Source organism: Copadichromis virginalis, linkage group LG3 (assembly GCF_057382275.1).
Source record: "Copadichromis virginalis isolate Kocher_CV1m ecotype Utaka linkage group LG3, C_Virginalis_male_GT1.1, whole genome shotgun sequence".
NCBI classification, from domain to species: domain Eukaryota; kingdom Metazoa; phylum Chordata; class Actinopteri; order Cichliformes; family Cichlidae; genus Copadichromis; species Copadichromis virginalis.
Window position 1 is genome coordinate 37,791,118 of NC_140620.1, and position 16,775 is coordinate 37,807,892.

At 43.1% G+C, this 16,775-nt stretch overlaps 1 protein-coding gene across 2 annotated transcripts in view; it reads left to right on the plus strand.

Moving 5' to 3' along the window:
* Nucleotides 1-16,775, plus strand: part of pacs1b (phosphofurin acidic cluster sorting protein 1b) — a 74,510-nt gene that overhangs the window by 33,374 nt on the left and 24,361 nt on the right. For both annotated transcript variants that reach the window (XM_085450955.1, XM_085450956.1), the window contains exons 2-4: nt 9,143-9,230; nt 11,809-11,898; nt 13,706-13,831. In XM_085450955.1, coding sequence (XP_085307081.1) covers nt 9,143-9,230; nt 11,809-11,898; nt 13,706-13,831 — 304 coding nt within the window. The remainder of the gene's footprint in view (nt 1-9,142; nt 9,231-11,808; nt 11,899-13,705; nt 13,832-16,775) is intronic.

A 16,775-nucleotide genomic window follows, 5' to 3' on the forward strand; every position in this document is an offset into this window, starting at 1 on the left:
AAATAAAATGCTCGATGTGAAGGTCGGTGCAAGGGCGGCTCTTTTCTTTCTGCCGTGTGTACTTAGCATGTTATTTTCCTTGCGTGACACGGCAAGGTCACACCGCTCATGACTGACTGTCGTCAAGGAAACCATAGGTACCTTCCTCCTTAAAGAAGCAGACCTTTTATACCCACGCACGTTTAGACGCTCGCAGCCTCATGTGCCGAAGCCACATCCTGACATTAGTGAAATCCTCATTTGTGTGTATTGCTTTCATTTGTTGATAATGTTTTATTTCCCTTCAAGTTTATTTAATGTTGTCAGAATCACTTGCGGAAGTATCAGTTAATTGGTGTAATTAAATCTGGATGATGAGAAAAGCAGAACGTGGTTTGGTGTTTCACTTTTTAATGACCGACCCACTCCTGGGGCGCCGCTTTGTTATAGAGGATAAAGTAATCTGGGACCGAAATGATGAGTCAGTTCCAGAAAATAATCTCATCGATAATTTGAGTCATTCTTCAAGCTGACATGTGTGGAAAGACAAACTCGAGAGTCTTTTTTTTGTAATATCGTAAATAGTTCCATAACACTGAGACGAGATGAGCCTCCAGCCATCCTTCCCAAGGAAAAATGATGCCTCTGAATGAGAGCACTAGGAAAGATAAAGTCTGTAAACCATGAATGTCACAATTAGGGTTGCCAAAAAAAATTTATACTCGGAGATACTAATCGATACTGGAAAAACCATTACTATCGGATCAGGTACTCGCTTGCAACAGTATCGATTGGAAGAGTGCCGTTTTTGCCTCCTCCAGCTGAGACACAACTTCACAGCCTCACTCACTAGCAGCTGAAAGAGCTGACGCTCACAACACTGAACAACACCGTATGACGGTCACTAAAGCTCCTGTTTCAACAACATTGACATGTTAAAGAATAATATGTAATAATATATAATTGTGGGATATGTGCCTATTGACTAAAGGCAATGGTGCTGTTGCATTATTTGATTTAATGTTATAAAAATGAATGTTATAAGCATGCATGTTATAAGCATGCATGTTATAACCAGGATGAAACCTCAGTTAACAAAAACAACCAAAAACCTATCAGATAACTGCAGGAGTTGGTAATATTCATCCCATGGGGGCCCTGCATATCAACAACGCCTCATGGAAATCATTTGTTTTGGATTAAACTGCCTTCCACAGTGCTACCCATGTCGATAGTGTTACTGAAAATGCCAAACATTTGCTGGTAAAAGCTCCATTAGTCAGAGTACTTCTTTTATTATTATGGGTTTTTTTTCCCCATTTTGATTATAATAACTTATTTTTTCACATGAAAAGGTGCTTTGTTTTGTTCTTTTCTAGTGCTGTTTGAAGTGTGAAGATATCCCCTTGGACTGAGTAGTAATGAGTGTAATTTTTTTTGTAATTATGCAGACGTGGAAGATTATTTAGCTAATTGGAAAATAGCTCATAACTGGCACATTAATCAGTTAAATGAGGCCTAAAATGACTTGAGGTAAGGCTTTTTTTTTTCTTTCCTGGCCTAGCTTGCTTTTCGTTTTTCAAGTTTGATACTTTGTTTTGTGTGTGCGTCTGATAGACATGCTGTCTGTTTCTACAGAGACTGACCTTTACAGAATATCAGAGGTCAGTCTTCCCACAGACATTATCGAGCCGTTCTCTGCCTCCGTCAGAGCCCTCGTTTCATCCGCCCATGCCTTTTTCCCTAAACAAATGAACAAATATCTGCGACTGTGGGGAAAACACGAGGTGTTTTCAGTCAAAGGGGCATTAAACATTAATTTAGCTGCAGTGAGTCAGATGTGGAGGTCTTCTTCAGTTTGTCCCGTAGAACCAGAAAGAGTTTCTGTGATAAACCGATGCACTCACCTCATCGGTGAGGACATGCAAAACATAACGCGGGTTCACAACACAAAATAGCAGAAACACCCAAAGAAAAGTTTCTGGAGAGAACTGATAAACTAAAGATGCATCAGATCAGGTTTTCTTTTTTTCAGGTTATCACATATTTCTATTGAAAATGTTATAAAAATTGAAAAAAATAACAGTCTGTATGATATTCACAACTTTCCCTGGAAATTAGTTAATTATGCAGCAGCTCAATTAAGAGCCTGCATGCTCGCTTATTGTTTTTCCTGCAGATTTCAACCACACCATGCGGATCAGCAGTTTTCAGAAAGCCGTAAATGTTCAAGCTGAAATTTGCATCACAGCCGAGGAAGCTTTAGCTGCTGTGGAGACTGTTTTGATACGCTTGAAGGCAAAGAAGTGAAGCGTTTTACACCCAAATGAAGTCACCCAGTACATTTTGCCTACTTAATTTCATTTACAGAATGTAAAAATGTGTGAAACTCCCTCCCCTCCAAACAAAAGTATAAATATTCACTCAATTTTGGAGCTAGCATCAAATCACCATTCATGGAACTGCAGGTTTTATTGCCACTGACCTTTTTAGATGAAGGAAAAACTAACTTTGAACAGGACAAAGTTGCACATCCTGAACATACAGCCGGCTGGTCTGTGTGGAGTTCCTTGGGTTTCCTCTGGGTACTCCATCAATGTCAGCTTAGCTGATGTGAGTGCACTGGGGGAATCCCCCTCACAAAAACTGATGTTTGAATATATGTATGTGAAATTAAACACTGTGCTTTGAGCACTCCTGCTTTAAAAACACATAGTTCTGTAACCCATAGGTTTGTAACGGGACTTGGGTGCCTGGCTTGCTTTTTGTTGCCATCTTTTCTGCTGTTTTAAGGCTGAAAAAATGTTGCTGATAACAAGAAAAGTCAAGTCAAAATGTAATCCTGTGCACGCCCACCCTCCTTTTCTTTAGAACCACTTGTGTTAGAGAAGTGAAACTCGTGCGTTACAGGAAAAATGTGTTGGCACATGTTTTACAAGCAAAGTTGGAGGTTTTCCTGATAGATTTGTTTTTTTGGAGCTGGCAGCAATTGAAGGAAGTGCAGCTTGAGGCACTTCCACATCAGGTTTTACATTTGCAGGGCTGAGGCTTGTTCGATGGTGCTGTTGAAGCCAGCAGACAAATTTGTACACGTTTGTGTGTCTGTGTTGCTTTTTTTTTTTTTTTTTTTAAATATTGATTATTATGCAATATGATGGATATTATAAGGTTAAAGTGGCTCCTTTTGATCTTGCATTCTTGAGTTAATGCATTGTTTTATTAAACTGATAAGAGGCTGTGGTGGGGCGTGGTTTGCGGTGCCGTGCGGACGCACCTGCACGGCATCCGCAATCACGCCCGCCGTGTTAAAACACGGGGACTCAGGGGTTGGTGGGTGTGTGGTGTGACGTGAATTAAAATAAAGTTGGTTCTGAACGTTGCTCCGTGGTCCTGCCGTGCCTTATTCACGCCACAGAGGCAGTGTTGGCTTCAAGATGTAGAGGGAGCAGAAGTGGCATTACTTGACCCCTACTTGTACTTTACTGTTAGGACTCACACAGGTGGGGCGGGAAGCACTGGATGACACAATCAGGAAGTTTAGACAAACCACAGAGACACTTTTCACAAATTACTACACAGTTGGCGTGGCGACGGTCACGCCCAGTCAGAGCTCCATGGAGCTTCTCTATTTCCAGCTGTTTAAGGCTTAGATTGACATACAGGATTTTTGTTATTGTCAACAAAAACCACAAAACTCACCGAATTGGTCCTAAACACGTGTGTGTGTGTGTGTGTGTGTGTGTGTGTGTGTGTGTGTGTGTATATACACTGCTGTGAATTCACGTTTGAACAGTTGATCCAACATCATCAAAACTTAAAGCAGATGCATTTTCTTCTGCTTCCACAACAACAGTATGTCAGAGGCGACGTTTCTCCTCAGCTCATTCCAAAAGTCTGGAAACCAAATATCATACCAAATATGTGTAGTGCTGTAAAAAGGTATTTACACCCTTCTGGCTTTCTTATTTTCAGATAATCAAAAACATTTTAATATTGGACATAAACAGCGTGAGTAAAGACAAAATGCAGTTTTTGTACTGCTGAAGTTCAGCTTACCAAAAATGTGTTTAATCGCAGTTTAAATTTATATAAAAGAAGAAGAAGGGGACAAATACTTTTCACAGCAGAGTAACAATCAGTTTGGAGCAAAGAGATTTACATCTTTGTGGAAAGAAATCACAATCCTGGCGTAGTTCGACTCTCTAAGAGACAAATTCGTTTCTTGTCTTTTCCATTATGCATCTCAGCCCATAATTCTATCCCAGCTGTTAAGCAACAGAAGCAGGTTTGTAATTATTTGGGGATGAAAGATGAAGCCGTGCTCCCTTTTTCGGGTGTGTGAGTGTAGACGCCGCTCTCTCCGTTTCCATCACATGCCGATTTATTTTTCTTTCAGTCATGCTCTGCTCGAGTCTGTTCCTTTGTTCGGGTTGATGATAACGGGCAGTGACTTTTAAAGTGTAGTGACAAGCTGTCGAGGAGCCAGGGCAGGAGTGAGAGGTGAACCACAGAGGAAGTGCTGGTGGCGGGCGGACTGTTTTGACCTTTACCATGTGATTCCCCTCGCCGACTATGGTTACTGGTCCGATCACCGTGGCAGTGAAGGCTGGTGCAGCATTTTCTTTAATCCTGTAGGGGATTTACAGTAGTTAAACAACAGCATAAATAACAGTGGAAAAGAATAAAACTTGGTGTCTACGCGATGCTTTAATGGAAAACTCGTGTTTCAGACTGTGCAGAAATCCCAGCGCTCCTCGCATCCATTTACAGAGCAACAAGTAAAGTAGTAAGTTCCTCTCGAGGGAAATCTGAATTCTTGAAGCTGTTATATAACACAAGCAATAAAGCACTGAACTAGTTTTTGTGGTGAACCAATTACTGCAGTAAATTAAAAGTTACTGTGTGGATTCTTAACATTTCTGTAGCCTTGACTCTGGTGTCGTAGATGATTTACAGGCTGCTCTGCTTTTAGTTAGATGGAAATATAAGAGGGAAAATGTAGAAAATAGCAGTTAGCAAAGCTATTTCTTATATATTACCATGCCAAGTAGATATATGCTAATGCTAATTATTTATGTGAAGCTGTGCAGGTTAATGGTAAATGGAATAGTTCTTATATAGAGCTTTTCTACTCTGAGCACTCAGACTGCTTTTGTACAACTTGCCTCATTCACCCATTCATACAAGCACTTTTTTCCATGCTTTTCCAATGTAGGCGCTTTCTGTCTATCATTTAAACCCTGATCGATGCATCAGAGAGCAACTTGGTGTTAGCATCTTGCCCAAGGATATTTGGCATGCAGGACTGAAGCAGGCGCTTTGACTGCAGCGTGTTTGCTATCTGTCTGCATTCATAAATTAGATGGGTATTCTTTGTAAACCTTTACCATTCTGTCCTGGGAGTGACAGAGAGGGTCTGGGATTGTTTGGAGACCAGTTGTTTCCCACTATGTGACCAATGCAGTCGCTTTGGTATCGATTGTGATCGCCCAGCTAAACCTCTGGCTAACCAGTTGGTTGCCACAACATCTACTGCAGAGATGGTGATGTATTAGTTGCTAGCCGATTGCAGACTTGTTTGCAAACAACTCACCAACTACTCTTGGAGAAACTTAGCGTGTTGCAAACCGCAAACAGAAAATGTTTGCGTTGAAAGTAAAAGTCGTGCCTTACCGCTCAAATTGAACGGTTGTCCGTTTCCTGTTTGCGTTGCACTTTTTCTGATTTAATTGCCATTTGGCAGGTGTTTGCAGACAAATTGGTGTCATCCTTCAAAAGTTGTCACCTGCTAGCAAACAAAGCAGTTGCAAAGAGGTTGCCGCTATCACCATATCCTTCTCTGTGACCAGATTTCACCCATTAAGTTCCAGCAGCTTGCAGCCGGTTGGTTAATACACCTTTTTCCCTAGCAACCGGTCTCTACACCATGTGACTGAGACCTTTGATGACCAGATTATTTTACTTTCACCCAGGCAAAATTCTTCTAAATGTCAACATTTGGCATTTAATATTTAAAACCAAACTATGGAGAGGGTGAGATGGAGGCAGATGATCTGCGGGGGCGACCCATCAAAGGGAGCAACGGAAGAAGAAGATTTGAAACCAAACTCTGGGGCTTTTTGGAAAATAAGCGATAAAATAATTGTGAGAAAGTCATACTGGAGCAGTTCTAAGTGTTGGGTGGTTGCTTGTAGTAACCTTTTAACAGTTTTTTCTTTCTGATTTGTGTGTTTGCAGTTTGTTTTTCTCTCTGTGTATATCTGTGCGTCTCCCTCATCCACTTTCTACCCACACCTCCCTTCGCCCCAGGTGCTTCAGCCCCATCTCCGATCGACCACTGGCACCCGGCCTCTTCTGCTCCCTCTCCACCTCGATTCATTCCACTCAGATCCAGCAGGTGTAAGCAGAAGTCTTAGCTGGCCTTTTCTATCGGAGATAAAAAATTGATCGTTTTTTTATTCATAGCTTTAGCCTCTCCTGGCTGCTTTGATCGTGAAACTAGAAAACCTCTGCGTTCAGAAAAGGCTCTCTGTGTTTGTCGCTGACTTTCTTTCTTTCTTTTTCCAGCGGTTGCATCAGCAGTCGGGGGCCACTTGTCAATTTCGGTGGTTGGGTAGGGAGCACTTAAAGAAAGATGAAAGGCGAGTAAGTGGGGTGGATTTAGGAGAAGGCCCAGGTGAGACGAGAGAGAGCTGAGGGAGAAATGCGGAGCAATTTTCCTGTCCTCGCCCTCCGCCTTTTTAGTGTGACATCAAAAGAGGCTCTTGTCTATGTTTTGGGTAACAGCGCGGCTCTTTAGATGTGACCTCTGTCCTCTCTGGGCGATTGATCGGTGCAGGGTGTGGCGAATATTCACATAACTGACCGTTTAAACTATCTTGCTCTCCATCCGCTGCTTTTAAATATCGCCCTAGAAAAGAAAAGATGTTTTGTTTTTCCATTTGCGATGTCAGACAGTTCATCTCTCGGCGCACATTTTGCCAGCCTCTGTCATCCCCACTCCTCTGTTCTCTCTGGTGATGTCTCCCTCAATTTTCATGCCTCAGCCTCGCTTCCTTTCTCCTCTCCCTTTTGTGCCTGCCTGCTTTTTGTTTCCTCCTCCTCCTCTGTATTCACGGCTGTTTCCACATCTCTGTTTGTTATTTGTCATTTGCGTCTTTTCCTCTTCCTCCCTCTTGTCTGTTGTTGTCCTGTCTTTTCCTGTATATAATTTATTGGCACAATGCATTTGTGTCTTTTTCTCTTTGTGTGTCCTTTGCTTTTGTTTTTTGTTTGGTTTTTAGCTTCCATGTTTCTTCTTGATTTCCTCCAGGTTGCTCTGTCAGGTTTATTCTAGCGGTTTACTTTCTGTCCCTTAAGCCCTGGAGATGAATTATTGAACAGACTGACCCCCGGGTGCTATTGGGGAGGTGTGTGTGTGTGTGTGTGTGTGTGTGTATTTGTACTTGTTTAGACGTCTTTGTGGGGACCAAAAAAAACCCCAAAATGTGTTTTTTTGGTCAGGGTTAAAGTTAGGTTATGGTTGGGTTTAGGCTACGCGTTAAGGGTTAAGCATACATTTTTGATGGTTAGGGTAAGCGGCTAGGAATAGCATTATGTCAATTAGATGTCCTCACTAAGATATCAAAACGAGAATGTGTGTGTGTGTGTCTTTTCAGTGATTCGGTTTCAGGTCTTTAAATGCTCCTGGTCTTGTATGTCCCTTTGTGTTTTTGAACACTGGCATTTTGAGTATTTCTTCTAAGTGTCAGGAAACCTGAGGCCAATCTCTCGTTTCTTAGCTGTTTTTTTTTTCAGATGGAAGACATCCGGCAGGATTTTTGTTTTTTGTCGTTGTTTATGTGTGCTGACGTAAGTGTTGGTGTCATTTGAATGGGACATTTTTAACTTTGACAAAAATAGCAATCCATTTTCATCGTGGGCTGGAGTATTTTGTTTTTTAACAGCCTGCCAACAGATAAAGCAGAACTGCGCTCAACGCCTCTTCTAAAGTCCTGTTTTATTTTTGCTGTGTTTGATGGCCCTGATGAGAGGGACAGGGTGAACGGAGAGGAGACAGGAAGTGACAAATTACCACAAGCTGGCTTTTAGGCCATAATACAGACATGTATGTGGTCCACAACAAAGTGTGACTGATGCTGGATTTTGGCTGTCAGTGCTCAAACCTCCTCTGTATATATCAGCTGATACTGTTTCTCTAGTGAATATACACAGTTGACTCCCAGCTGCATGTGCTGCAGACAGTGTTGTGCGTACGCCTCGACAAACTGTGCAATGACATCATTTTTAAGCAGATATGCGTGAATAATAATAATCGTGTGTTATAGCTCACTTACAGCCAACTTCAGTTTCATACTTGTTTGATTTAATAGACTGTATATAAAAGATGGTCAGAACCACAACAAAATTAAGGATGCTGCATTCTTATTGGCTAGCAGCTTTCGATAAATGGGTCGTTAGCCAGAAAGAGTGCCCCCTTTTATAATCGTATCTGAGTCTAACAGGGACAATGGTTTACTGTAAAGCTCTATACAGACTATTACATTTATCTGGATTGGCTAGAATATCAACCCTGATTAAAGATACCTGGTGTTAGCTAGCTCTCAGTTCAAAGTGGCTAACACTCAGTGACTTTGTCAGGTCAAATATTTCTTCTTTTCTGTCCATAAGAGAACTTTAATAAGAGTACTTTGGTGTAATTCTAATATTTTCCCCTAATCATCGCTTCAAGCTTGTAACTTATTGTGCAGAGGAAGTTGATTTGTTTGTGCTGCAGACAAATTGCCTCAGTTTTTTGTTTTGCAAATTTTTTTTGCTCATTTCCTTTTATTTTTTAACTCTTTGCTCTATATTAAGCTTTTTGGGGTGAATTGAAGTTGAAATGTTCCTAGGCTGAAATAATCTCATCGACAGTAAACGCGGACAGATAAGTAGCTGGCAAAAATATCTTCACGTGCAAATGTGAGCACTGAGGCGTTCAGTTAAAGTTTTTCCAGACAGCTTCTGAACACTCCCGATCCCAGAGACTCAGTTCGCAGCACAAGCAAAGTGATCAACAGGTCATCAGACATCCATCTGTTCCCTGCACAGCTCAGGGCGCAGCAGTGCGAGGGCGCTGGATATCGAATCTAATTTTAGTGTCGTTGTGTGTGGTTTCCTGCAGGCTTTTCAATCTGACCCTGAAGAAGCTGATCATGCTGAAGGAGCTGGATAAGGACCTCACCTCAGTCGTCATCGCGGTCAAACTGCAGGTACGAGACGTCTCCAGAAGCACGAGGTGAAACGCACCTGCTGTACACGGAGGCTGGAGTTTTATGGAGGCATTATTTTAGAAATGCATCAAAAGAAAACGTTTCTGCAAACAGAATAAAACAACTTTAAAGATTACACATACAGATCCCTGTGAACAGTCTATGAGCGATAACTGAGTAATAACCAAAACAGAATTAGATGATGGGCACTAAAATCATACCTCGAAGCTCAGTTCCAGGAAACAAAATCAATTTTTTTAAAGTCTGACTGAACTTTCCTAGAAATGAAATCCTCCCCAAGGTTACATCCTGTTATGTCAAAGTCTGCTTGAGTTGAACATTTATCTTTATCTTTAATCATTAAATGACATTATAGGATTCAAAGATTTCCACTTTCAACTATGCTTAACGAGCAGACGATGAAAAACGAACCAACTCCCCACCTGGGGAAAAACCCGAAAGACTCAGCCTTTGTTGCCCCGTTTGGCTTTTCTGTAAAGCCGTTTATTGTTTTGCTGAGTCGGTTTCATTGGACGCAGACACGCTTCCTCCTCGTTGTTTTGCAGCCAAGCTGCTTTCTGAAATGCCTCATTAGCCGGGTGCTTTTCTCTTAGAACTGGCAGAAGGAGCAGCGCTGCCAAATCCCACTTTTTCTGACCATTGGAGAGCTTTTTGGCAGCGCAGGCGGCCAAGTTAGTTAAAGTTAGCACAGAATACTTCAAAAATACTGCATTTTGTCACATTTTGTTGTCATTTCTCTCTCTAATGCCAGGGCTCCACTCCAAACTTCTACTCGCTGGCTCGTTTTCAGTCTTGATTGCTATCGTCTTGTTTTCTAAGTAAACCATTAAATTCTCTGCTGCTCTCTCACATAAGGCTCTTTAAGCTGGTTTAATTCTTTTTCCATGCGGCTGCCGCTCGCTCAGTCTTCCAGCCCTGCTTTCTCCTATCAGGCTTTTTTTTTTTTTTTTTTTTTTTTTTGGCCTGTCCCGTTTGGCTCTTTTGCCATCAGAATTGTTGTCTAAAGGCAAAGAAAGATGCCCAACGGATTTACTTTACCAAACTGACCATCCCAGCCTTGTCGTAATGGTCCATTTGATTCACCTTTTATTGTTTATTTTATTTTCACTTGCTGAATACGGGACAGACTTGACTGGGGGAAAGAAGGGGAGAAAGAAAGAGGGAAAGAGAAACAGCTGAGAAGAGGGACGGGGGAGAAGGGCAAAAGACAAAAACCAACAGAACGGGCAGAGGAAAAAAAATGCATATATCAATCACCTGGATCACCTGCTGAGAAAGAAAAAAGAAAGCAAGCAGAAGAGAACAAGAGTAATAGAATAAACAACATCACAATGATATATGCGAATATGACAGTAAATACTAAATGTTAAACATTATTGTGCAGCACATAAGATCAACAGAACACAGTGTGCTTTGAGGTAGGAGCCAAAAAGGGTGTAGTTTGTGGGTGTGAGCACCCGTGTGTACACCTGTGAGCATGGATGCGCTTGTTTTTTGTTTTTTAAAAGGTTCCTTCATGTAATGATCTGCTAGAGGGTGTGGGGGGGCCACAGCCCCGTCCTCCAGGGTGTGAAGCAGGTATGGAGGAGATCAAAACTCCAGACATCCAGAGGCCCCCAGAACACAAGAGACCAAGGAAGACTAACAGAGGGGCAGCCGCGCCACTGTCCCGGAAAGAGCTGAGGAGAGTCCCAGATGAGGGCTCACTCAGCAGCCGCGGAGCAGAAGCCAGGGGGAGTTGCAGTGACGCGCCCGTGAGCTCCGCCGGCAGCCAGCTGCGCCTGAGTGACCGAGCCCCAGGCCGAGAGGCCGGGGGCACCCCACCTCCGAAGTGGCCCGAGCGAGCCCCAGGCTCCAGGCCCCGATAAGCGGCCACCAAGGAGTGAGCCGGTGTGTACCTGGACGCCCATCCCCGGACACAAAGAACCACCAACGCACCGATGTCTGAGGGGGTCCGCCACTGGCAGGGGAAGTGGTGGTAGGGGGAGATAGGCCTCCAAACCTTGGAGGGCCTGAGATGTCCCCAGAGAGGTGGCGCCTGACACCCAACCTGACATATAGACACAGACATACAGGCACACACAGATACAAACATCCATTCCCACCCTCATGCTCTCATATGCACTTACTCCACACTCAACCAACGTGGAGACAGACATAAAGAGACGCTGTACACACGATCACACTCCCCAAGCGTACTCTACAAACCGGGTCTAGGTGCCCCCGCCCCTGGAGGGGGGAACTGCACCCAGACCCAGGTGGTGTTTCCCTTTTCCCTGCGGTGGGGGGAGGCAGACCGCCCCGACTCCGCAGCAGCAGGGAGGCCCCACACCCCAGACCGCAGTCGGACGGCCAACTCCTCCTCCTAGTCCAGGCATTTCTCCTTACTCACCTCCTCCTCCGGCTGTGCATGGCTGATGATAATGATGAGTCTGTTGTTTTGAGTCTGCTGGGGTTAGCTAGGGCACGCTAATAGAAATCTTTCTCTTTTTTTCTTGCTTGCTTTCTTTACTTTCACCGTTTCTTCTGTAGTCATCAGTCTGTGTCTCGTCTTCAGGGCTCCAAGCGGATCCTGCGCTCCAATGAGATCTTGCTGTCCTCAGCAGGACTGACGGAGACCGATCTGCAGCTCACCTTCTCCCTCCAGGTACGAACAAAGGTTCAGCGAGATCAGGGACCCATCAATCACAGCCAAACAATAACTTTCTGGTTTTACAGAAAACATAGAAACAACAATAACACAAAAAATTGAATCTCTAGCTTCAGAAATGCAAAAGTCTTGAGCCAACCATCATTTTTTTATATTTTACCGAGGAGCCTTCTTGTAATTTTTTCATAGTGGTTTGGATCAAATGTTCCCCAGGCCGTCTGAAGGTCTCTGTGTTTGTTTGACAATGGCTGATTTTCATTTTCACTCCAGCCTTTGTACCCGATCCTTTTCACAGCAATATTTATTTGGCGCCGAAATCAAGAGATGAACCAGTGTTGTGTCTACATGTGACAGACAACTTAGCAAATAACCAATTTTAAGTTCTCTAAGTGAAAATCAGTGGTAACAGGTCTGATAGAGTCATTAATCCAAAATTCATATTTTAAATTTTGTGTCCAGAAAAGGTCAGAACTCATAACAGTGAGTGTCTGCAGCCATCTGTAAAACATGGTGGAAGCTCCGTCATGGTTTGGGCTGCATTTCAGACAGTGATGTTGCGGGTCTTGTCAAAATTGGGGAATTATGAACGCAGAAATGTACAGTCATGTTTTGATCTGCCATGCAATACCATCTGTACAGTGTCTGAGTGAAATTGGCTTCAGTTTTCAGTGTAGCAATAATTCACGAAGCACTGCCAGTACAGTGAAAGCACACCTGGATAGAAAAACACACAATGAAGCACTATCAGTCATGGATTGGGCTCCCCAGAGCAGTGTGGGATCATCTTGACAGAGAACAGAACAAAAGGCAGAAACATCCAAAGAAGCTTTGAATGTCCTTCAATAAACCTGGAGAACTATTCCTGAAGTCTACTTAAAGAAATGGGAAGAAAGCTTCCTCAGAGAGTTCAGGCTGTGATGAAGAGTAAAGGTGGTCGTACCAAATATTGACTTTCAAGCTCATCAGAATTGTGCAAACTCAGTTTTTGCCTTATATACTCCATTATGTATGTTTTTACACGCCTCAGTAAACTGTTGCACCTATTTCCAATTTTATTAGCAAAACATAAAGAAATGTGGAGTGGCTTAAGACTTTTGCACAGTACTGTATCTTTACAAACCTGGAAAACTTTGGCGTTGCTAGATGAGGGAAGATCAGGGAAGCGGATCCTTTAGCTCTGACGCGTTTGCACCTGTGATATTAAAACAGTTTGGGATAGTTTGGAAAAGTCTACACAAAGCTGCAGAAGTGTCGCCTGCAACTCTCCATACAGCAACAATACGGAGTGCATTAAGGCAGAGCGTGGTTAATGTAGTTCCCAGCGAGGTTTTCTTGTGCTCTAAATCATGCTTTCCGATTTCCATGACTCTAAAACGCTGCTAAAAGGTCAGGGAGTTTCTCTCTCTGGAGCTTGCCGAGTGCACCGAGCCAGGCATTATACATTATACATTAAACTTCCTACAGCAGCAGCGCTGCGGAGAGGAAGCTTATTAAAATCGAGCCACCGGAGTCGTTTCACGGCTTTAAACATTGTTACAGGAGCGAGTTTGGTTCCATTTATAGTGCAGCTGCTGAGATCGTTAATGATGGGTTATGTCATAGTTGGGCTCAGACTAAGTAGTTTGACACCTGGGGATGCTGAGCGAGGTCAGTGTGTGTGAGGGGACTTATACAAGAAGCCGTTTGGATCAGTCTAATTATCAAGTCCTGAGAAATAAACATTATTTATTGAAACATCTGAATTCATTCAGGAAATAAGTGTTGTGTTGTGTGTGTGTGTGTGTGTGTGTGTTTCTACCTGCAGTATCCACATTTCTTAAAGAGAGATGCCAACAAGCTTCAGATCATGCTGCAGAGGCGCAAGCGATACAAGAACAGGACCATCCTGGGCTACAAGACCCTGGCTTTGGGTCTAATCAACATGGCCGAGGTAACGTAAACCTGCAGAGGTGATTTATTCTGTTTTTCTTAACCTTTAAATCTGATCACTTTCCTCTTCAGCTTCTTCCTCCTTGATTATTCCTGACGTTTCCTCAAATGCCTTAAATGTGCTGCATTTATTGCATGTAGAATAAACCTGTGAAAATGGGACATTTGAGCTACATTCAATACGTCTCCCGTTGGCCTTTTTTTATCTTTCTAAATGTGTTTTTCTAAATTAGGTTTAGCTTCTTTGAATAGCAATGTGCATTTATTTAAACCCATAAATAAACCCTCAGCGTTTCTTTACTGGAAGCAGTGCTGCAGCTTTTTGTTGAAACATTTATAGATGATTCATCGGCGAGTGATGGAAAATAATGTTTAGCCCAAAGCTCTTATAGGAGACATCTGTGCCAGCTGACCTTGTTCGCGGCACTTTTGCACAGTTGTAGTGCTCTCCAAACAAAAAGACTGTGACGAGTCAAAACTAGAGCGAACAATTTCTGGAGAAAAGGCAGCGGGATCGTTTCTATTGTCAGAGTTTGACTGCTACTAGCTGCTAGCAAACAATTGGAGGTAAATAAGAGGACAAAGGGAGCTGAATGGAGACAGATAATTTAAGATGTGGAAGGAGGGAGAGTCTTAATGATTGTTCGGACGTTTGTGTGAGAGAGAAAGAGGCAGAGAAAAGCAGCGTTTGTGTTGTGTTTTTGTCCACAAAAGCTCTATTTTACGCAGAGTGTTATGATTACAGGAGAGCGAGAAAATGTATCTTAAGTATCCAACACGTAGGGAAGGGGGCAATTAAATCCACCAATCAGTGATCATTTGAAATCACTTCTTACCAGCTTCCAAACATGTCGGTTAAACATCCATACATCTGTTTTCTTCCATTTATCTAATTCAGGGATGTACCACCATACTACCGCTGCCAAAGGGTAAGAGGCGGGGTACAACCTGGGCAGGTCGCCAGTCTGTCGCAGACCATTCACACTTACATTCACACCTACAGGCAATTTAGAGTCACCAATTAAGCTAACCCCACTAACGGTGCTAACCACTGCACCACCGTGCTGCCACATATCGTGATATCATTAAATTCTATCATTCTTGATTTATGGCCAAATTTCCAATTGTCTTTAAGTCCAGCTGAAAAACAGACGAAATCCTCTGACAGTGTTCAAGATTGAGCTCGTTCCCAAAAATGTAGAAAATTCAAAGTGAAACGCCGACTGTGAGACGGTCGCGCGTCCTCTCAGCAGCAGTTACATTTCTCTGCGGTCTTCAAAGAGGTGAAGCGCAGAGTTGCGACTTTGCAGAATCTCGTGTTTGTGTCAGCATTGCAGGGAAATGAGTATCAGGCAGGTGAGCGATTGCACTTTGCTTTAACAGACGTGTGGCTATAGTATTATTATTTATTCTTACATTTCCAGCACTGGGCGCCTCTGAGGCAGCAGATGGAGGTTAAGCTGCATGTTTGAGGGTGCGTCAGCTGCGAGCTGTTGAGTCAGTGGAGTCTCATCCTTTGCAGCCAGACAAAAGTCCCAGCTGATCTGAGCTGTTGACCCAACAAGCCACCGGTCACGGTCTCATCTCTCTAAACATGCAGCTTCTGCCCTCTGCTTAAATCCGATCTTCATTTCTTAGCCGGTCTTCGCAGAACGTTTTCTAAAGCTAATATCCAGCACGATAATCCGCGATGCTCCTCTCTTGTGGCAGCTCCCTTCATACACATCATTCCTCTCCTCCTTTGTCATTCAGGAAATTTTCATTCACAGCGGCGGCTCGCAAAACGTATTTATTGCCAACCTTCATTTAACCTTCACGTAAACTCAATTCGCCGAGTGCGCTTTCAAATCAGACGCTGGATTTTGATCTCTGGCCCGGCGTCCTCTTCTCGGCCGACATAAATGTCGCCACAAATCAAACGTACAATTAAATTTCAGCCTCTTCTGCCAAAAGCTCCTCACATTCCCTGCTTCCTCCGATATGAAACTGCTTTAAAAGGCTGGTGATTTATGCCGTCTGTACTTGTGTGCGCACGTGTGGACGGTCTTTGTCCTTTAGGAACGCCTGTTAGCTTTCACCAGCTGTGTGTGTGTGTAAGTCAGGATTATTAAATGTGTAAAACACCTTCAACTCTCTGGCTTCACATAAAATGTTTTATGGAGAGAAAAGAACATAAATCCACAGTCACTCAACAAACGGGTCTGATCTCATGTTTACAGGAGTGTCTTTGTAGATGGAACTGAACCAAATACGGTAGAGTGAGCTGTTATAATACATCCAACCCTAAGTCAGACTTCCAGTCCTGATTAAACTATGTTTTTGGTGCCTGCTGGCTGTCCATGGCCGTCCCTGCATATATAATAAAGTCACATTTTATTCCAGAGCCAGTCTCAACAGACAATTTGTCTGTTGAGTGCTTTATAAAGGGCAGAGGCCATAAATTCAGACTCGTACGTACGGCAGGTTCAAACTCATTCCCTCTGAGCCACAGCAGAAGTTACTCTGCTGCCATATTCTGCCTAAAGCTCTGTGTGTGTGTCAGGAAAATAATACGCTACAGGGGACACACGTGGGCTTTCAGAGTCACAGAGAAATGTCATGTTTATGGCACTGTGCTGCCTTAATATGACAGGTAGTTTCCACTGACCCTGCAAGCAGCAGGAGGAGAATGAACTGCTGAACCTGTTCATGATTTCAGAAACATTTTGCTTCTGAATCTGAAATCTTACAAATTCAGTTTTATTTATACGTTACATTGTAAGGCTATAACAATACAGAGAAACCCCAACAATCAGATGAGCCCCTATGAGCGAGCACTTTGATGACAGTGGGAAGGAAGAACTCCCTTTTGACAGGAAGAAACTTCCAGAACCAGGTTCAAGAAGCCGTGACTGGTTGGGAAGCAAATGAAGGATAACTCAGAAGAAGTTCAGGACGGCGCAAAA